The following is a 21541-nucleotide window of genomic DNA, read 5'->3' on the forward strand; positions in this document are numbered from 1 at the left end:
AGCCCCCACAGGCATCACCACACCCCTGGGGAGCAGGTACATATTACCCAATATTCTACATGCAGGGAAGGCATAGCTATGCAATACTGAAACCCCATCTCTCCTCCCCCCCCCCCTCCTACCCCGGGGGACACACAGTGTGCACCATAGGTACATACACAATGAGCCCCTGTAGCCTTTTCATTGTAATACACAGGCATGTTTCTAATTCTCCTGGCATTCCTAAACTATTATATAATAGAGACACAGAAATGAATCTGTCAGTTCTTCTCAGAGCAGAGTTCACGTTGCAGTTTTATATTAAAATACTTTGGGTGTGAGGGAATTAAAGTACACTGAAGGGTTCTCTGTCCCTGTAACTAGGCATTTCCTGGTATGATGGAAGGCTATGGGTTTATTTTCTCACATGAACAATTCTTAGACAGGCAGCCCCTGACATTTGGACTGGAGATCTCCGCCTCGCTGTGTTTACACAGTTGTCTCCATTCATTGAGTGAAAGGAATCACTTCCCTAGTGGTAGCTGATAAAAGCTCTCTGCGGCGCAGTGTCAGAGTCACTGGGAGACCCAGCACATTCCTATTCTCAGGCTCAGCACAAACTTATTCCACTTCTTAAACAAACTCCAGTATTTGCTTCCAAGAAGCATGCAAGACCCTGACCGGAGAGCCCAGCTTTGTAGCAGCTGTCACTATGTAGAGTGCCTGGAGAGATGACCTCAGCTCGGGCAGGGACACTCAGGAGCTCATTTCTACGATTATTTTGCACCAGGATCTTCAGGGCTTTGGGTGGGAGACGCCCCAAGAGCAGGAGAAGTCTGCTGCTGCTCTGCACTGCATGTCTACTTTATGGGATCTTTATAGTCAGCCAGGTGGTACACATTTTGCCCCAGCACAAGCCCACTCAGAGAGTGGATGGAGAGACTGCCACACAGCAACCCAGGAGCTTTTTGGAGCAGAACACTTTTTATGTTGAAAATTCCCAGCCAGATGGGGGCGCCCTGAACAGTTCCTCCACCCTCCAGCCTAATGTTGTATACATCACCCTGAGGTCTAAGAGAAGCAAACCAGCCAATATCAGGGGCACAGTGAGACCAAAGAAGAGGAGGAAATCTGCAGCCCTGGGGCAGCATGGGTATGAACCTAGCATCCTGCAAAGCATTGGCAGACCGGTGGACCAACGTTGGGAGGGGTATCCAAAAAGGGGAGCCCCCACATATAAATCCAAGGTACCAGCAACAATTCATTTAAGCGATGCACGGGGGGAAACTAATAAGCATCACAGTAACATAAGGATTTACAGTGACAGTGCTCCCCCTTGGTTTCATGCAGAAGATATCAGGACAATGCGGTTCCTGGCAGACTCCAGGATCTATCAGATTAGACAGGTGCCTGCGAGCCATGCGCATGTCATCCACTTTAAAAGTCCGTCCAAGGAAAAGCCTCTGTTCTCCGCACCCAGCTCAATCTGCCAGGGAACCTGTGGTCTCATTAAGAGACCCTTGGACATGAGTGAGGTCTTTGCGTTCCACTTGGATCGGATACTGGGGCTTAACCGGACGCTGCCATCAGTGGGCAGAAAATTTGAGTTCGTCCAAGGTAAGAGGATCTATTGTTCTATTGTAGTGGGTGTGGTTTCCTGCTGTACAGTACATGTATTACAGCCAGCTGTCCAGGCTACATCTCTGGCTCTACTTCGTTGTATCTGACACATTATCTTATTAGTGTATACTGTGTATACTGTAGACTAGTGCTGAGATGCTGTAATTTGCACATGCGTGTATTATAAGACTCTCCTGACAGAACATCTGCAGAAAACAGTCTTTTTTTTTTAACTTTAGGTATATTTACATATATTGACACATTTGAAAAGTTATTTCTGGAAAGCTGTATGTAAAGTTAGACTAATTCAGTGGTTCCCAAACTCAGTTTTTAAGGTACCCTAACAGTCAGGTTTTAAAGCTAGGTACACACGGGATGCGGTCAAGATCCCGCCGGACGGAATCCCAGCGGTCGAAATACCGACACCGGGATCCCGACTGGCACAATCCCGACATATTCTCCCTCCGTGGGTGTCCACAACACACATAGAGAGAGAATAAATTAGTGTGCCGGGCGTAGCGAGTCCGCAAGGGCTTGCGTTGCGCTCACCCCCCTGTCGGGATTGTGCCGGTCGGGATCCCGGTGTCAGTATTCCAACCGCCGGGGTCCCGTCCAGCGGGATTTCGTACTGATCCCGTACACACTATACTGTGCAATTATTATCTGGCTTGTTGGAATGAATATCTGGTAATGGATGAGAGCAAATCATAATCAATTATTTGCTCCCAAACACTGGAAAATGAGCAAAACCTGTCGTTCATACAACTTGGTTAAACTTAAATTTAACCAACTTGGATGAACGACTGTTTTGTCCGTTTTGCAGTGTTTGGGAGCAAATGGTTGATTTTCATTTGCTCTCATCCATTACCAGATATTCATTCCAACCAGCCAGATCTGGCAGATTATCTGCCAGATAATTGTATAATGTATACCTATCTTTAGGCTATACCTGATTAAGCATAGGTGATTTAATTAGTACCTCAGTAAATCTGATTATACCATCTGTGCACAAGTATGGATGTCCTTAAAACCTGTACTGTTAGGGTGTCTTGAGGACTAGGGATATCTTGCCATAGACTAGGGGTGGGCAAAATACGGCCCGCGGGCTGGATGCGGCCCGCAAACCAATCCTGCCCGGCCCACTGCCTCCCACCAGCAAGCAATGACAAGCGGCCTGACCGGCTGAGCTGCTTGTCATTGCTCTGCACTGCAGTACCTCCAAGCTGCCGGCGCAGGTCTCCCCTGCTACTGCTGCTGCACGGCGCCTGTATTGTAGCCTCCTCCTCCCGAGTCCCGCCTCCAGAGTCCCCAGTGACAACGGCTGTGTGCAGCCGAAAAGGGGGCGTAGCTACGTGCCGATGAGAAGGCAGGGCTACACGGGACCTCAGGGGGCGGAGCTACACGGGACAATAGCCAGACTGCTACAGATCCATCCTTCCTGCCACTGCCAGCCAGATCAGTAAGTAAATAATAAAAGTGAGTGAGAAAAAGAAAGAAAGTGTGTGTGTGTGTGTGTGTGTGTGTGTGTGGGCGGGATGTACTAAAGGGAAAATGCGATAAATGATCGCATTTTCGTATGTACTAACACCCGACCGCCGCGTTTTTGCCGCACAGGGTATCGCCATCTTTGCATGGCGATACCCTATAGAAGCCTATGGGCTTCTTATCGCCGGCCACCGCAATCCGCCGCCTCCGACGCCCCCCGCCGCAGACGCTGACCTCCCTCCTCCCCGGCATACCTTCCTCCAGGAAGCCTGTACCCGGAAGGTAATCTCCTCCTCCCCCTAGCAACGCAGCCAGAGGTCCTTCCGGCTGCAGGGGGGAGGAGGAGGCGCCGGGGACAGCCTGCTGCCTGCTTCCCAGCAGGGGAGCAGGTGAAGAGCCCAGGGAGGTGACGGAGACCCCCCGCACACCACCTCACAGGTATCGCAGGGGGCCTCCTTCACCGCATTGCGATATTGCGATATAGTACATGCGATGGGCGGCGATGTATGTTAATACATCCCGCCCTATGTGAGTGTATATGTGAGAGAGTGTGTGTTAGTGTGTGTATATGTGTGTGTGCGGGCAGTGGCGTCAGGTTTTAGGTTGGGGGAGAGAGATCTTTAGCTCTCGCTGTACCAACCCCTCCCGTGTTCTGTCACTGTGGGGCAGATGTATTAAGCCTGGAGAAGTGATAAAGCAGTGATAAGTGCAAGGTGATAACGCACCAGCCAATCACCTCCTAACTGTTCATTTACATATTGGAGCTGATTAGCTGGTGCCGTATCACCTTGCATTTATCACTGCTTTATCAATTCTCCAGGCTTAATACATCTGCCCCAATGTCACCCCCACCGTGTTCTGTCACTGTGTCACCCCCGTGTTCTGTCACCGTGTCACCCCCTGTGTTCTGTCACTGTGTCACCCCCCATGTTCTGTCACCATCACCCGCACCATGTTCTGTCACTGTGTCACCCCCACCGTGTTCTGTCATCATGTCACCCCCCCTGTTTTCTGTCACCATGTCACCCCCACCGTGTTCTGTCACTGTGTCACCCCCACCATGTTCTGTCACTGTCACCCCCACCATGTTCTGTCACTGTGTCACAGCCACCGTGTTCTGTCACCCCCACCGTTTTCTGTCACCATTACCCCCACCATGTTCTGTCACTGTGTCACCCCCACCGTGTTCTGTCACGTGTCACCCCCACCGTGTTCTGTCACTGTGTCACACCCCCCATGTTCTGTCACTGTCACCCCCACCATGTTCTGTCACTGTGTCACAGCCACCGTGTTCTGTCACCATGTCACCCCCCCGTGTTCTGTCACCATGTCACCTCCTCGTGATCTGTCACCATGTCACCCCCGTGTTCTGTCACTGTGTCACCCCCGTGTTCAGTCACCCTGTCACCCCCACCGTGTTCTGTCACCCTGTCACCCCCACCGTGTTCTGTCACCATGTCACCCCCACCATGTTCTGTCACTGTGTCACCACCCTGTGTTCTGTCACCGTGTCACCCCCGCAATGATTATCCTAAATAAAATGTTAATGTGTAAAAGGGGGCTCTACCTTCCATACTGTGTGTGAAAGGGGCTCTACCTGGTGTAATGTGTGTAAGTGGCGCTACTGTGTGGCGCAATTTGAATAATGGAGGCTAATATGCAGCCTAATATGAATCTCTATTATTTTTTGGCCATGCCCCTTCCACATGAAGCCACGCCCCTATATTTTTGGCACGTGGGGGGAGCTACTATTTTGTGTGTGGCCCTCGGATACTGCCAGGAAAGTGTCAAGTGGCCCCTCAGCTGAAATAATTGCCCACCCCTGCCATAGACTATGGACAGATGCTAGCAGCTTGTGGATTAGTAACTGCTGTGGAATAAAGCTGGATACACACTTAACGATGTGTACCCAGCACAATATTGCTGCGATGATGACTTATGCAAGCGCATACACACAGAAGCATGGCCTTTGCTAGGGATGTTTTCCATTAGTCCTGCATGGAGGACCAATGGAGTATGTTGCTGACGACACGTGGGAGCACGCATCGCCAGTGACATAGCGGGTACACACTCAATGATATGCCTGATACAGTATGTCAGTCCGGTCCATCGGATTAGACGATATATCATCTAGTGTGTTCCCAGCTTTAGTTCTTAGGGGCAGATTCAATTAGCTGCTGTGCTTACCACAGGATTATAGCCTCAAGCTTTGACGGCCGGAGGTATTCAATTATAAGACCATTTCCTCCTGCAGCTAACAGATGTTATCCTATAGATTCCGTGTTAAATGCCCAGAGCTATAGGTTAACGAGGTTGCAGTGGCCACGGTTGAGAACAAAAAGCCCTACTTACCATGTATTTCTGTACGCACCTCAGGAGGGTGCAAACAGAAAACCTGCAATTGAATTGTATGACAGCGGCAGTGTGTGCTGAATGACGGCACGCTGATATGCAGGACACGCAAATATGCAGTAGCACTGATCATTCCGACACCTGCAACTATCACTTTTGACAGCTGCAGGTGTCGTTGCCTATATACCACAGCCAGGGACAGCACTGTCCGTGGCTGTGGCGGGTGTCAGTCTCAGGCCTGCATGTGAGAACTCGCACATGCGCCCTGGAGCCAGCTGGGGGGAGAGACACAGCGCATCAACACTAAGCTGATGCGCTGTGCGCTCTGGCGGGGATCGATAGAGGGGGGTGTTTTAACTCAGCCCGCTCCAGCACATGAGATGTTCGGTAAAGAGGCGAAGAAGGAAAACTTATAGCGGCACTATATGTGCTGCTATAGTACATCTACCCCTCAGACTCTTGCTCACAGATGTACAAATGTCTCATGAATCAAATCTGGCACGACTAAGATGCACATTCAAGTTAAGAGAACACGGGACCTGGCATGCCAGGCAACTGTGGCAATAGTGTATTAGGACACATACGTATTTGCTGACATTTTGCAATACATTTACCCTTCCTGAAGATCTCTGGAGAGGTCAAGGTGGTAGGTACAGAAGGATTGTTGCCATATGCATCATCACATCTCTGCTCTAGACTGTTCAGTACTCTTTATTTGGGCCATTGTGTGTAACAGGGCCACAGTGACACTATTCACAGCAAATTACAAGCTCAAACACCCAGGCTTGAGTTTGAGTTGGGTGAATCAAGTATGTGGTTCAGTACTTTGGGGCCGATTCAGACCTGATTGCTAGGCTGCGTTTTCTCACAGCCTGCGGTCAGATCTGAACTGCGTATGGGTATACACCGCAATGCACAGGCGCGACGGACCACATCAACGGTGATTGCCGGTCAGTGACGGGATGGTGCGAAATTTCCGAATGCACTGCCGATCGCAAGGAGATTGACAGGAAGAAGGTGTTTGTTGGTGGCAACTGACCGTTTTTTGGGAGCGTTTGCAGGGAAGGTTCCTGACGTCAGTTCTGGTCCCAGACAGGCTGATGTGATCGCAGCGGCTGAGTAAGTCCTGGGCTGGTCAGAGACTGCACAAAATCAGTTTGTGCAGTTCTGCTACACATGCGTTCGCACACTTGCACAGCAAAAATACAAAATACACTCCCCCTGAAGGCGGCGACTATCTGATCGCAGCAGTGCATAAATCGCTGCCTAGCGATCAGGTCTGAATTACCCCCTTTTTCTCAATTTGAGAATTAGAAATGACGAGAGGTATATACTTGGTTGAGTCACATTGTTATGACCACCTCCTACATTTGCCGTTGGAAACGTAGCCCATAAAGTACATAATGTGTCGTGCATTGGCTTGGTGGATATATAAAGTGTGAGATAGGCAGTCTGCACATATATCGCTCGTTGCTGTCATGGATAAAAAGGGTGATTTATCAGTGTTGCAAAAAGGGATGATTTCCTGCTGTCGGGCCAAGGGTGGCAGTATTTCTGAAACAGCGCAGTTTGTGAACTGTTTGTGTGCTGCTGTGGTGAAGGTGTATTACGACTGGACAAATGGCACCATTGCGAATAACCAACGTGGAACTGCGTAGCATCAAGTGCCATTGATGTGAGAGGTGAACGACAGCTGCTAAGGTGCATGAGGGCTGACTGGCACGCTACAGTGGAGCAGCTCACCGCCAAAATGAACTTGGGAGCTTCCAGATGTGTGTCTAAAATGACAGTTCAGCCCGTCTAGCTGCTATCCGTGCTGCACACGGCGGTTATTCTGGCCATTAGCTGGTGGTCATAATAACATTTCTCAATCGTGTATATGTACAGTGATGATGGTTATTACCTCCTATTTAACATACTGTGCTTGTGCACACTAGATCACCACGCATACCTTACCCCAGGCATTCCCAACCACGGTCCTCAAGGCACACTAACAGTGCAGGTTTTTGTGATATCCAGGCTTCAGCACAGGTGACTTAATTAGTAGCTCAGTTATTTTGATTTAACCATCTGTGCTGCAGCCTGGATATCACTAAAACCTGCACTGTTGGTGTGCCTTGAGGACCGTGGTTGGGAATGCCTGCCTTACCCGCTCAAAGTATTCTGCTCAAGCTGTCCCAAGCGTCCATTACTGATGTATACTGCTGGACTCTAACATGACCTTGGTTCCTTAGGAGGGGACCAGTATCACCTACCTATGGAGCTAAGACTCCTACATTGATTGTGCTGTGTCTACACCAGCCTATGGGGGATCAATGGCCCTCATTCCGAGTTGTTCGCTCGGTATTTTTCATCGCATCGCAGTGAAAATCCGCTTAGTACGCATGCGCAATGTTCGCACTGCGACTGCGCCAAGTAACTTTACTATGAAGAAAGTATTTTTACTCACGGCTTTTTCTTCGCTCCGGCGATCGTAATGTGATTGACAGGAAATGGGTGTTACTGGGCGGAAACACGGCGTTTCAGGGGCGTGTGGCTGAAAACGCTACCGTTTCCGGAAAAAACGCAGGAGTGGCCGGAGAAACGGTGGGAGTGCCTGGGCGAACGGTGGGTGTGTTTGTGACGTCAACCAGGAACGACAAGCACTGAACTGATCGCACAGGCAGAGTAAGTCTGGAGCTACTCTGAAACTGCTAAGTAGTTAGTAATCGCATTATTGCGAATACATCGGTCGCAATTTTAAGAAGCTAAGATTCACTCCCAGTAGGCGGCGGCTTAGCGTGTGCAACTCTGCTAAATTCGCCTTGCGACCGATCAACTCGGAATGAGGGCCAATGTCCTTCCAGTCACTCTCCGCTAGATCCATCTGTGTCTCTATGAATTGTTTACTATGGGGTAAATTTACTAAGATTCGTATTTTCCCGTTTCAGGTCAAAGTTCAATCACGAATGACATCGAAAGTGTAAAACTGCAACTTTTTGAATTTATTACGACTAATTTACTAAGCTGTCGTATTCGGATTTTTCTTTTGTTCCGATGTCGATGTCATTTGTGTTTTTTTTTTTTTTTTTACGGCAGTGATTAGCAAAACACTGCCGACTTTTTAAAAATGAATCTCGGCCGGATCTGTGTGATCCGTGCTGGGGTTCATTTTATTTTTTTTTTAAATTAAACCCTGTAAAATCACAAAAAAAAATGCGTGGGGTCCCCCCTCCTAAGCATAACCAGCCTCGGGCTCTTTGAGCCGATCCTGGTTGCAAAAATATGTGGAAAAAAATGACAGGGGTTCCCCCATATTTAAGCAACCAGCATCGGGCTCTGCGCCTGGTCCTGGTTCCAAAAATACGGGGGACAAAAAGAGTAGGGGTCCCCCGTATTTTTAAAACCAGCACCGGGCTCCACTAGCTGGACAGATAATGCCACAGCCGGGGGTCACTTTTATATAGTGCCCTGCGGCCGTGGCATCAAAAATCCAACTAGTCACCCCTGGCCGGGGTACCCTGGGGGAGTGGGGACCCCTTCAATCAAGGGGTCCCCAGCCACCCAAGGGCCAGGGGTGAAGCCCGAGGCTGTCCCCCCCATCCAATTGGCTGCGGATGGGGGGCTGATAGCCTTTTGTCAAAATGAAAAGATATTGTTTTTAGTAGCAGTACTACAAGTCCCAGCAAGCCTCCCCCGCATGCTGGTACTTGGAGAACCACAAGTACCAGCATGCGGCGGAAAAACGGGCCCGCTGGTACCTGTAGTACTACTACTAAAAAAATACCCAAAAAAACACAAGACACACACACCTTGAAAGTAAAGATTTATTACATACATCCACACAAACATACATACATACTTACCTTATGTTCACACGCAGGTCGGTCCTCTTCTCCAGTAGAATCCAAGGGGTACCTGTTGAAAAAATTCTACTCACCAGATCCAGGGTCCCAGGCTCCCCGTAGCATCCTTTTGTAATCCACGTACTTGAATAAAATAACAAAACGGAGACCCGAGCCACGAACTGAAAGGGGCCCCATGTTTTCACATGGGACTCCTTTCCCCGAATGCCAGAAACCCACTCTGACTTCTGTCTAAGTGGGTTTCTTCAGCCAATCAGGGAGCGCCACGTTGTAGCACTCTCCTGATCGGCTGTGTGCTCCTGTACTGAGTGACAGGCGGCACACGGCAGTGTTACAATGTAGCGCCTATGCGCTCCATTGTAACCAATGGTGGGAACTTTCTGCTCAGCGGTGACGTCACTTTAGGTACACACGGAGTGATCGCTGCTTAAAATCTAAGCAATCTAGTCAGATTGCCTAGATTTTAAGCAGCGATCGCTCCATGAGTACCCCCCTTAAGAATCATTCAGCCAGCATTAGTCAGATATGGAGAGTTTCTCAGGTACATGCAGGTAAAGATTGGCTGCAGCTTTGTACAGTAGATAACAGTCACAACAGCCAATGTTAAGCAGTTATAGGAAATCCCAGCTCCTCAGGAGAGCAAGCAGGTAGGAACAATCCAAGGATTTTAGAGTGCACATGTAGGTACACTGTCTAGCTATAAATGCAGTTCTCTAATAATAGTTAACGTGTAGGCAACGCAGTGAGAATGAATCAGCATCACACATAATAAAGCAGTCTTCTGTAATTTTCTAATAGCAGTCACCTTGTAGTAGAGATGAGCGGGTTCGGTTCGTCGAGATCCGAACCCCCCCCCCGAACTTCACCTATTTTACACGGGTCCGAGGCAGCCTCGAATCTTCCCGCCTTGCTCGGTTAACCTGAACGAGGCCGAACGTCATCTTCCCGCTGTCGGATTCTCGTGAGATTCGTATTCTATATAAAGAGCCGCGTGTCGCCGCCATTTTCACTCGTGCATTGGAGATTGAATGGAGAGGACGTGGCTACGTTCTCTGCCTGAAAAGCTCCATATCTGTGCTCAGTGTGCTGCAAATATCTGCGTTCTCTGCCTGAAAAGCTCCATATCTGTGCTCAGTGTGCTGCAAATATCTGTGCTGCATTGTGGGGACCACCAGTATATAATTATAGTAGTACAGTACAGTAGTCCATTGCTGTATCTTGCAGCTCCGTGTCACTGCAAGTATCCATCCATATCTGTGCTGCATTGTTGTGAGCAGTATATATAGTAGTACAGTGCAGCATTTTGGTGACCAACAGTATATAGGTGTACAGTAGGCCATTGCTGTATCTTGCAGCTCCGTGTCACTTCAAGTATCCATATCTGTGCTGCATTGTTGTGAGCAGTATATATAGTAGTACAGTGCAGCATTTTGGTGACCAACAGTATATAGTTGTACAGTACAGCAGACCATTGTTGTATCTTGCAGCTCCGTGTCACTTCAAGTATCCATATCTGTGCTGCATTGTTGTGAGCAGTATATATAGTAGTACAGTGCAGCATTTTGGTGACCAACAGTATATAGTTGTACAGTACAGTAGGCCATTGCTGTATCTTGCAGCTGCGCAGTGTCACTTCAAGTATCCATATCTGTGCTGCATTGTTGTGAGCAGTATATATATAGTAGTACAGTGCAGCATTGTGGTGACCAGTATACTACAGTACAATAGTCCAGTGCTGTTCTCACTGCTCAGTGACAGTTCTCCGTAGTATCATCAGTGCTCAGTAAAATCAGTGCTCAGTATAACCAGAAAATTTTAAGGGAGGTTTTGCCAAAACGCGTCTGAATCCAAAACACGGTCGCGGAACCGAAGCCAAAACCAAAACACAAAACCCGAAAAATTTCCAGTGCACATCTCTATCTTGTAGGTGTGAAAAAAAGTGAAAAAAAGATTCAGCATACAAGGGCAGGCAGGCAGGCAGGCTATGAAGCACCCTTAAGACCCGTACACACTGGGCGATAACACTGGACGATATGAACGATAATGATCTTTTTTGAAATATCTATTGTTCATATCGCCCAGTATGTATGGATGTACGATGCTCGCGTCTGTGAGCCGTTCTTGTTCCTCTGATCTACTGAACATGCAGCTCAATTTTGACAATATTGTTGAACAGCATGTTCGGGGAGTGTACAGGGGATGACGTGACTAAGCAATAACGTTCAGTGTGTATGCGCTATACCGTTGAACAATATAGCGTTCAGCGATATAGCACTAGTCGTGTACGGGGCTGAAATCGCCCAGTGTGCACGAGGCTTTAGAGCACCCGGAAGTAAAAGGCCTTCCATCCAGGGCATCCAACACTGAGTATGGGCCTTACTAACAGGTGAATGTACTCTCCTCCTCTCACTACAACTAAAGGGGGATTCACAGATCTCATCCACCATGGCAGCCAAAGTCCTTCCTCCATGCAGCACAGACATCCCTGGCGAATGGGGCACTCGGCAAGGGGACATCCTGTGAACATGCCTACTCCTGCCGCAGCTCTCTGACAGTGAGGACAGGTCCTACAGAAACCAGCAGTGTACACAATAAATTCTGTAGCTGGGACTTTAGGCAACACGCTCCGCAGTTGATCCTCTGGCCGGTTTACAGACCCAGTACCTCAGCAGAATCCATCGGAAATCATTACCACAGACTGCGCCCACCACTGATCTCTGGAGTCCTGTTCTACTGCTGCCGGAGCGCAGTCGGTGCCATCCACCAAGTCCCCTGCTGACCCACATAGGTACTCCTCACTCGTACATGGCTGCTAATGCTGCACAGAACTCTCCCATCTGTGGGCCTAATTCAAACCTGATCGTAGCCCTGCAAACTTTTGCAGGGCTACGATCAGGCACACTGACATGCATGGGGACGCCCAGCACAGGGCTAGTCCGTCCCGCATGTCAGGCCCGCCCGACCCCCCCTTCCCCCGCAGAAGTACAAAAGCATCGCACAACGGCAATGCTTTCGCACTTCAGTAGTAGCTCCCGGCCAACGCAACGTTTGCGTGCTGGCTGGGAGCTACTCGTTGCTGCCCGGGTCGCAGCAGCTGCGTGTGATGTCACGCAGTCGCTGCGGCCCACCCCACGCACGGTCCGGGCATGCCTGCATTGGCCGGACCATGCCCACAAAATGCCGGGCAAACGCCGCCAGGCCGCCCCCCCCCCCCCACCCAGCGAATGCCTCTGCTTGTCAATCAGGCAGGGGCGATCGCTAGGCAACGACAGCCATCGACTGTCAGCCATGCGCCAGCGCACTGCGGTGCCGGTGCATGCGCACTTCTGGCCTGATCGCTGCGCTGCGATGAACGGCAGCGTGCAATCCGGTCAGAATGACCCCCTGGGTCCCCACCTGGCACTGGGCTACTCTAAAGGAAAAGGTGAGGGACGTGCAGGTTATAATTGTACCATAAGGAAAGCAATATCCTAGGGATCTCTAGCCAGGTCGGACCAAAAGTGACGTGTGTGTGTGCAACTGTTCTTACGATTGTACACCAGTCAGGGCCGCCTCTGTGGGCGTGCATAATAAAACTCAGGCCAGGATGCATTCTGTGTTTCACACACCACTTGTTTAAACATTTGCCCTTTTTCCACTTGTTCTGCTCTTTTTCTTTGGCCCGTTCACCCACCCACACACCCTTCACCATATTCCTTTCCCCAGCACATATACTCCAAACCAGGGCTCGCTGGCATGTGTAGCTCCACAACTTGCTGTGATTGAGCACTAATGCAAGTTCCCAAATGCATACACCCTTTACCTTATACCACATATACTCCAGGCCATTAATCCATATAGTTACTATATAAACTGTCTCATGATTTAGTGCCCACCCCTGGTCTATACTGTACTACCTGAGCTATACTGTACTACCTGATCTACAGTATACTGTACAATTATTGTATGGTGTGAACCTACAGGGTACACACATGCCCAGTCCATAGGAGATCCAACTGCAGATCAGACTGGTCATACAGTCTTAAGGGGGGTACACACTAGGCAATTTCTGGTTAAAAAATACACGATAACGACATTTATGTTGTTATTGTTTATTTTCACCTTGAAATCGTCCAGCGTGTATATTGGTGATATTGACGAATGATGAGCGCTCCCACATGTTGTTCAGTGCTGACCAATATTCAGCTAACATGCAGCTCAACCCGTCAATGTCAGACTGAGCTGCATGTTTGGGAATGCCAGCGGTGACGTCTCTGAATGTTATCGCTGAACGATAACGTACAGTGGGTACGCACTATATCGTTGAATGCTATATCGTTCAATGATATAGTCATTCACCGCCGGCATTTAAACATCTGGTATGGTGTACCTGCTTTACTGCAGACTTGGACTCCAATTCTACATCCAGTCTATGTGTGGACACTTGTCCAACTTTTCAGCAGACCTCCAATCTGCATCTGCTGAAACCATGTGCTGAAAGGATTGTATCACTGTACACACTTTTCAAATCTTTGGCAGTCCAGCTGGTATGGTATGATCTGTGCAGGCTACAGAAAAGGTTAAGTTACAAAAATCAGTAACTAGCCCCGGGCCTTTGAACCTAGTTTGGTATTGGGAAAAATGGTGTGGGGTTCCCCCTATTTTCCAACTAGCATCAGGATGAACCAATCAAGGAGGTAACGCAGTGTGGGGTCCATTTGCCTTAACATTAACCAATATCAAACCATTCAGCCCAGGGCTGGAATTAATTGGAAATTTATAACCACTCCCAAAAAAATGTACAGGGCTGAGCAGTTTTGGGTTATTCTTTACACTCCTGATGGTGGTAGGTGCGGGGTTAATGGTGATGTTAATATTGTTCTTAACAGGTAGCCTACAAGTCCCAACAATCCTGCCCGGGCATACTGGACATTACTGTACATTAAGGGTTGCTGGCACCTATAGTCCGCCTGTAAAGCAAATATTAAAATGAAGACAAAACACCGAATATTTTAGCACTTTATTGAACACACCTGGTGGGTGACGACCTGTTTAAGCTGTGTTGCAAGGCTGCCGCCCCCCAGGAATTCCAGCGTATTATTTTTTCAGGAGCTCTTCTCTCTCCATCCTTTCCTACTGATTCCCGGTCACTGCCAAGTGTTAGCCAGTCCACAGGGGCAAAGTAGTGATGCCCCCACCCCAGCTAAACCTACGGCCACAGCTGAACTCTGTAAAAGAAAACTTGTAAAAGAAAACCGCTAAAATTTCAGTTTGTAAAGATTGTACATAAATGTCAAATGCATCTAATAAATCTCTCACATACTGTAGCTACTTATATGAAAGCTGTACATTAATATCATTTATGTTTTAGAGGAATTCAGGGAATGCAATCTACACTTTCAATGGAGATTTGTGTTTTGGAAGGGTGGTTATATCAAGCAATAGGAATGTGTCATTAACAGCTGATAATTGTAATCCTATCCTGCTCCCTTTTCCTTTTCAAAGTACATATTGTTGCCAACTGTACATACCCAATTTTAACTCTATTTTTTTCTTTTCTGTTCCAGTTTCTAATTATATTATGAAATATTATTTTTCATTGTTATTATTCAATAATTAAAATGAATGTATTTTTTTTAAACACTTCAAGGGAAATTTACTAAGTTCCCGATTTAATTTGAGTTGGCATTTTCATACGAAAATGCAAATCGATAATTTACTAAACAGCAATCACGGCAGTTCTGACAATTTGCGTTGAGATACACAGCCGTACACACAAATACGACTCAATAGACCAGTGATGGCTAACCTTGACACGCCAGCTGTTGTTGAACTACACATCCCAGCATGCCCTGCATCAGTTTTGCTATTTGGCCATGCTAAAACTGATGCAGGGCATACTGGGATGTGTAGTTCAACAACAGCTGGAGTGTCAAGGTTAGCCACCACTGCAATAGACCATCTGCCAAACACGGTTGGTTTTTCACATACAGCTCATAGAACTCAGGAATTTACTAAGGATTCATATTCTAAATCATTGCCAACAATAGCCAAACACTGGCGGAAAAGGATGGAATTCATACACAAATAGAACTTTCAAATAGACCTGCTTCTGACTGGCGTATTTGGAGAATCATGCATGGATCAGTGAGAGCCGTGCATTCTCCTCTGTGTAAAAGTGTAGTAAAGACTTAAAAATCCCCCCAAAAAATTGCGTGGGGTCCCTCCTCCTGAATATAACCAGCTCCAGGCTCTTTGAGCCTGTCCGGCTTGTTAAAAAACCAGGGGGGGGGGGGGAATTGCATAGGAGTTCCCAGCATTATGAAAACCAGCACCGGGCTCTTGGACTGGTCCTGGTTCCAAAAATACAGGGGGAAAGAGGGCTGGGTGTGGCGGCTTTATAGCTTCTTTGTGTAAAAATAAAATAAAATAAATATTGTTTTTTGCTGTGTAACTACGAGTCCCAGCAAGCCTCCCCCACATGCTGGTACCTGGAGAACTACAAGTACCAGCATGCAGGACATTAAAGGGCCCTCTGGTACCTGTAGTTCCACGGTAAAAGAAAGAAATATTCAAAAAACACAAGACACACACACACACACACACACACACACACACACACAACGTGATAGTACTACTTAAAGCATACTTGCACACTCACATACATACACACACATACTTACATCCCACGCAGCCATTCACATCCCTTTCTCCAGTAGAATCCATAGGGTACCTTTAAAAATAAATAAATAATAATAAATAAATAAATATACATATAAACACACCTATTTTCAGTGTAGATCGGTTCTCTTCAGTTCATGTAGGCATCCAGGGGTTAAAAAATTAAAAAACGCAAAACACCCAGTCCACTGCACTTAAGGGGATCCATGTGTACACATGGATCCTCTTTTCCCGAATGACGGGTCACCTTGTGACTTCTGTCACTTGGTGACCCGCCAGCCAATCAGGGAGTGCCACGTCATAGCGCTCTCCTGATTGGCTGTGCGCTTCCGGACTGTCAGTCAAGCGGAGCGCATAGGCTATAATGGGGGGAAAAAATCCCCATTAAAGTCTGTGGTGGGAACTTGCGGTCTACTGCAGACCGCAAGGTTAATTGAGATCACCCACAAGAGTGACCGGTGACCTCAATTAACCTTGCGGTCTGCGGTAGACCGCAGGTCTAATAGTTTAGTATATTACAGTGTTTGTTTTTTTTATCCAAAAAGCTGCAATATCAAACTGCCGATGTCAGCCGAGATGGATCTCTGCTGAAAGCTGCTTAATGATGAATCTTAGTAAATTCACCCCCTAGAATTTTTTTCTGTATATATAATAGGTCCAAGTCCAATTTCTTTGCAAACACTTATAACTTGGGCTCAAATATAATGTTGTTCTTTCAGTTAATTTCTTTCACTTTGTGACCATTGTTCATTTAGTCACACCCATATGACCCAATCAGCAATAGCTAAATGGAATTTTACATATAGATATTTTCTTTGCTTAATTCCTCTTAAAATGTATAAGTTGCAAATGTACAAATATTTACATGAATGGGAAAATCACTGAGAGTCTTCATCGGCGCTGTCAGACGTTTAAAAGAAATGTGCTTTAGTAGGAGAGCGGAGAGTATCCCTGGATTCTTGGAACAATTGTGAGACTTGTTCAGTTTAAGATGAACACCAAATTCCATGTCCAGCAGTAGTAGTGTCTGCTGTAATTACATATCCCATAAAGTGCGATTTCTTCTTGCCTAATGTACATATTAAACAACAAATTGACCTGCAGTACCAGAGCTATCAATATGGTTTGTTGTATTATTTTAAATATGCAAGGGCACTGTCACTGACCTAGGTTGGGGGTGTTGTGAATTCGGGGGTTCTCCCGATGGTAGGGGAGAGGAACCACAGTTGGGTCCGAACAGGGATGGCTTGATATAGGTCTTCCTCATACAGGACTCTGACAGTAAAGCTTGGTGAAAATATTAAAGAACTTTATTGCAGGAAGGGAGCAACACAATGTCACATAGCAGAGAAAGAACGTATGGGGGAAATGTCCAGGCCTATAGGAGAACTTGTAAGCAATGTTAAAGATTCCAGGAAAAGAAGTACTTGTGAATGTTGGTACAAGATAATAGTGACTGAAGAACTTGTGAGTGATGTTTCTTAAAGATACTGATGATTTGAAGAACTGGTGAACCGTGGTTAAAGACTCTGATGATTTGAAACACTTGTGAGCGGTGGTTAAAGACACTGATGATTTGTATGACTTGAGAGCGGTGACTAAAGATACTGATGATTTATAGAACTTGAGAGCGGTGGTTAAAGACACTGATGATTTGTATGACTTGAGAGCGATGATTAAAGACACTGTAGAACTTGAGAACGGTGGTTAAAGACACTGATGATTTCTATGACTTGAGAGCGGTGGTTAAAGACACTGGTAACTTGCAAAACTTGGGAGCGGTGGTTAAAGACACTGGTAACTTGCAAAACTTGGGAGCGGTGGTTAAAGACACTGATGACTTGTAGAATTTGAGAGCGGTGTTTAAAGACACTGATGACTTGTAGAACTTGAGAGCGGTGTTTAAAGACACTGATGACTTGTAGAACTTGAGAGCAGTGATTAAAGACACTGATGACTTGTAGTACTTGAGAGCGGTGTTTAGCCCGCAACCCATGCTGACTCCAAGAAGCACTGGTGACTGGATTGCAGAGGAACACACCAGCCGCTGTATGCGCTGGAACTGTGCAGCAACTGGCACCTGGAAGTGCCGGAGACACTGGGGTAAGACTGCAGAGAGATTCGCCGGGAACAAGAGCACTGGCATCCACTTCAGCGGAAAAGACGATACTCAGTCGCCGAGGCTCTGCCCGGCGTCTGCCTTTGAATCTCCCGCCTCCGCTGGATTGGCGGAACAGTCTGATGACGTCACCCGCTCCCCGCCCACGTGATGCCGGGTGTCATGGTGGCGCCCCTGCCCCGGGGAACCGCCGGAAGCCGCGCCAGCCAGACGCCGGAGCCCGTGGACCATCGAAGGCGGAGGCCGCAACACAGACCAGCAGGCACGCAGGGGTAAGCGCGGTGAACGCCGCCTATGGCGTGTGACAGTACCCCCTCCTCCAGGAGTGGCCCCCGGACACTTTCCAGGTTTTGTTTGATGTCTGAAATGGAAAATCCGCACCAGTCGGGGAGCCATAACTTCAGTAGCCTTGACCCAGCTCCTCTCCTCGGGGCCAAAACATTTCCACTCCACCAAATACTGTAGATTCTTGTGAAGATAACGAGAGTCAAGAATAGCTTTGATTTCAAAGTCCGTTCCAGCTTCAGACTCTGCAGAGGTTGGCCTCGGGGACTTTAAATGGAACCGGTTTAAAACAAGGGGGCGAAGGAGAGAGACATGAAAGGAGTTTGGTATCCGGAGGTGGGAAGGCAATCCCAATTTGCAAACAACCGGGTTCAGGACTTGTAACACGGGGTAAGGACCAATAAACTTTGGGGCGAACTTCATAGTGGGCACCCTTAACCGGAGGTTGCGGGTGGAAAGCCATACCCTGTCACCAACCTTGTATTGGGGAGCTGCTCGTCGCTCTCTATCCGCAAAGAACTTATAGTGGCCGGAGACTCTCTTGAGATTAGCATGAACTCGACTCCAAATTTGGCTGAAGTGCCGAAGAGTAGAGGCTACAGCAGGAACATCCTCAGGAGGACAAATGGGTAATTCAGGAACTTGAGGATGGAACCCATAATTAATCAAAAATGGGGACTCACCAGTCGAAGAGTGGTACAGATGATTATGGGCAAACTCGGCCCATGGCAACAGTTCCACCCAATCATCTTGCGAGGGAGAAAGATAAACACGGAGAAAAGTCTCTAAATCTTGATTGGCGCGTTCAGTTTGCCCATTGGTTTGTGGATGGTAAGCGGATGAAAACTTGAGTTTTATTTGTAAGGCCGTACAGAGAGCTCTCCAGAATCTTGCAGTGAATTGTACCCCCCGGTCAGAGACGATTTCCTGAGGTAAGCCGTGCAGGCGGAAATGTTCTCGGATAAATAACAAAGCCAACTTGGGAGCTGATGGTAACCCGGTCAAAGGTACAAAATGTGCCATCTTAGAGAAACGGTCGATAATTACCCAGACAGTATTATGACCCTTGGAGAGGGGCAATTCGGTGACAAAGTCCATAGAGATATGGGTCCAAGGCCTCTGAGGAATGGACAGTGGATGCAACAACCCCGCAGGAGGCAAATGAAGAATTTTGTGCTGAGCACACTGAGGACATGAGTTGACATAATCTTGAATATCCTTCTTCATGGTGTCCCACCAGTAAGACCTTCGTAGAAACTCCCACATCTTTTGAACTCCAGGATGACCAGAAAACTTGGAGATATGAGCCCACTGCAACAACCTTGGTCGAAATTTAGCTGGCACAGACATTCTCCCAGGAGGAGGACCCAGAGCGGTGGGAGCCGCTGACATAGAAACTGGACTGAGAATCAAAGCCTTCTCAATGGAATTCTCCTCATCCGAAGCTGTTAAGGAACGGGATAAAGCATCAGCCTTGGTGTTAACAGTCCCAGCCCGGTACTTAATAACAAACGAAAACCGAGTAAAGAAGAGCGCCCATCTAGCTTGATGGGGATTCAAGCACTGGGCCGTCTTGAGGTACAGCAAATTCTTATGATCAGTGAAAATTGTAATTAGGTGTTTAGCACCTTCCAAAAGATATCTCCATTCCTCCAAGGCAGATTTTATTGCCAAAAGCTCTTTGTCTCCAATGGTGTAATTCTGTTCCGCAGGAGAGAATTTGCGAGAATGGAAACCACATGGATGTAACTTCCCATCTGGAGCGTACTGCGAAAGCACGGCACCTATGCCTACCGTGGAAGCATCAACCTCCAAAAAGAATGGTTTTGAAAAATTTGGTTGTTGAAGTACTGGAGCGGACATAAAGGCTGCCTTTAACTGAGCGAACGCTGCTACAGCTTTGGAGGACCAATGACTTGGGTCAGAACCCTTGTTAGGGCAGTAATAGGTGCCACGATGGTAGAGAATCCCTTTATGAATTTCCGGTAGTAATTTGCAAAACCCAGAAATCGTTGTACCGCTTTCAAGGAAAGAGGCTGAGTCCAGTCCCGGATGGCAGTGAGTTTCTCTGGATCCATACGAAGCTCCGTGCCCGAAATGATGTAACCAAGAAATGGAATAGAAGGAACCTCAAAAGTACATTTGGAAATCTTGCCATAAAGTTGATTCTCTCGCAATCGAAGAAGTACCTCTTTGACCTGTATTCTGTGCTCTGTGAGATTTTTAGAAAATATCAGAATGTCATCCAAGTATACCACTACTCTTAGGTATAGCATATCCCGAAAGACTTCGTTAATGAATCCCTGGAAGACGGCAGGGGCGTTGCTGAGGCCAAACGGCATTACCAGATACTCGTAATGCCCGTCCCTGGTATTGAAGGCCGTCTTCCATTCGTCCCCCTGTCGGATACGTATCAAATTTTAAGCTCTCCTTAAATCAAGTTTGGTGAAAACTCGGGCTCCGCGAACTCTATCAAAAAGCTCCGTAATGAGCGGCAAAGGATACTTATTCTTAATGGTGACATCATTTAGACCACAATAGTCAATACATGGTCTCAGCCCTCCATCCTTCTTCTTCACAAAGAAGAAACCCGCCCTGGCCGGGGAGGTAGAGGGGCGGATGAATCCTTTCTGCAGATTAGACTTGATATAGTCCGACATAGCTTGGGTCTCGGGCAATGATAAGGGATAAGTGCGACCCCGAGGTGGCATTTTCCCCGGAATGAGCTCAATGGGGCAGTCCCAGGGTCTATGCGGTGGTAGCTGATCGGCCGCTTGCTCCGAGAACACGTCAGAAAACTCCCGATAGGCCTCCGGAATGATCCCTTCATCTGACTTGGAAGATACACGGAGCGGATAGACAGGGGTGAGACAATTTGAATGACAAAAAGAACTCCAAGATGTTATTTGTGTCGAACTCCAGTCGACGTGAGGGTTGTGAAGTTTAAGCCAAAGAAGGCCAAGAACCAGATCGTGGGGCATCTCCCGAATCACTAGGAACTCCAGGTGTTCTTGATGCAGAGCTCCCACTTGCAGTTTGATTGGTACTGTGCAACTTGAAATCAGACCGTTAGAAATTTGGGTACCATTGATAGCAGTCAACGTAATAGGTCGTTCGACCGACCGTAGCTGAAAACCCAGATCCTGGGCACAGGAAAGGGAAATAAAATTCCCTGCAGCCCCTGAGTCCAGCAGAG

The 21541-nt window shown here is 47.6% G+C and overlaps 1 protein-coding gene across 1 annotated transcript in view; it reads left to right on the plus strand.

The window, feature by feature from the left end:
* The first annotated feature begins 445 nt into the window (after window positions 1-445).
* The window catches only part of GASK1B (golgi associated kinase 1B), an 81617-nt gene continuing 60521 nt past the window's right edge, over window positions 446-21541 (plus strand). Inside the window, exon 1 of the mRNA XM_063920478.1 lies at window positions 446-1596. Within this exon, the coding sequence (XP_063776548.1) occupies window positions 711-1596 (886 nt within the window). The 5' untranslated portion in view covers window positions 446-710. The remainder of the gene's footprint in view (window positions 1597-21541) is intronic.

This window comes from Pseudophryne corroboree, chromosome 1 (genome assembly GCF_028390025.1).
Source record: "Pseudophryne corroboree isolate aPseCor3 chromosome 1, aPseCor3.hap2, whole genome shotgun sequence".
Taxonomy (NCBI): domain Eukaryota; kingdom Metazoa; phylum Chordata; class Amphibia; order Anura; family Myobatrachidae; genus Pseudophryne; species Pseudophryne corroboree.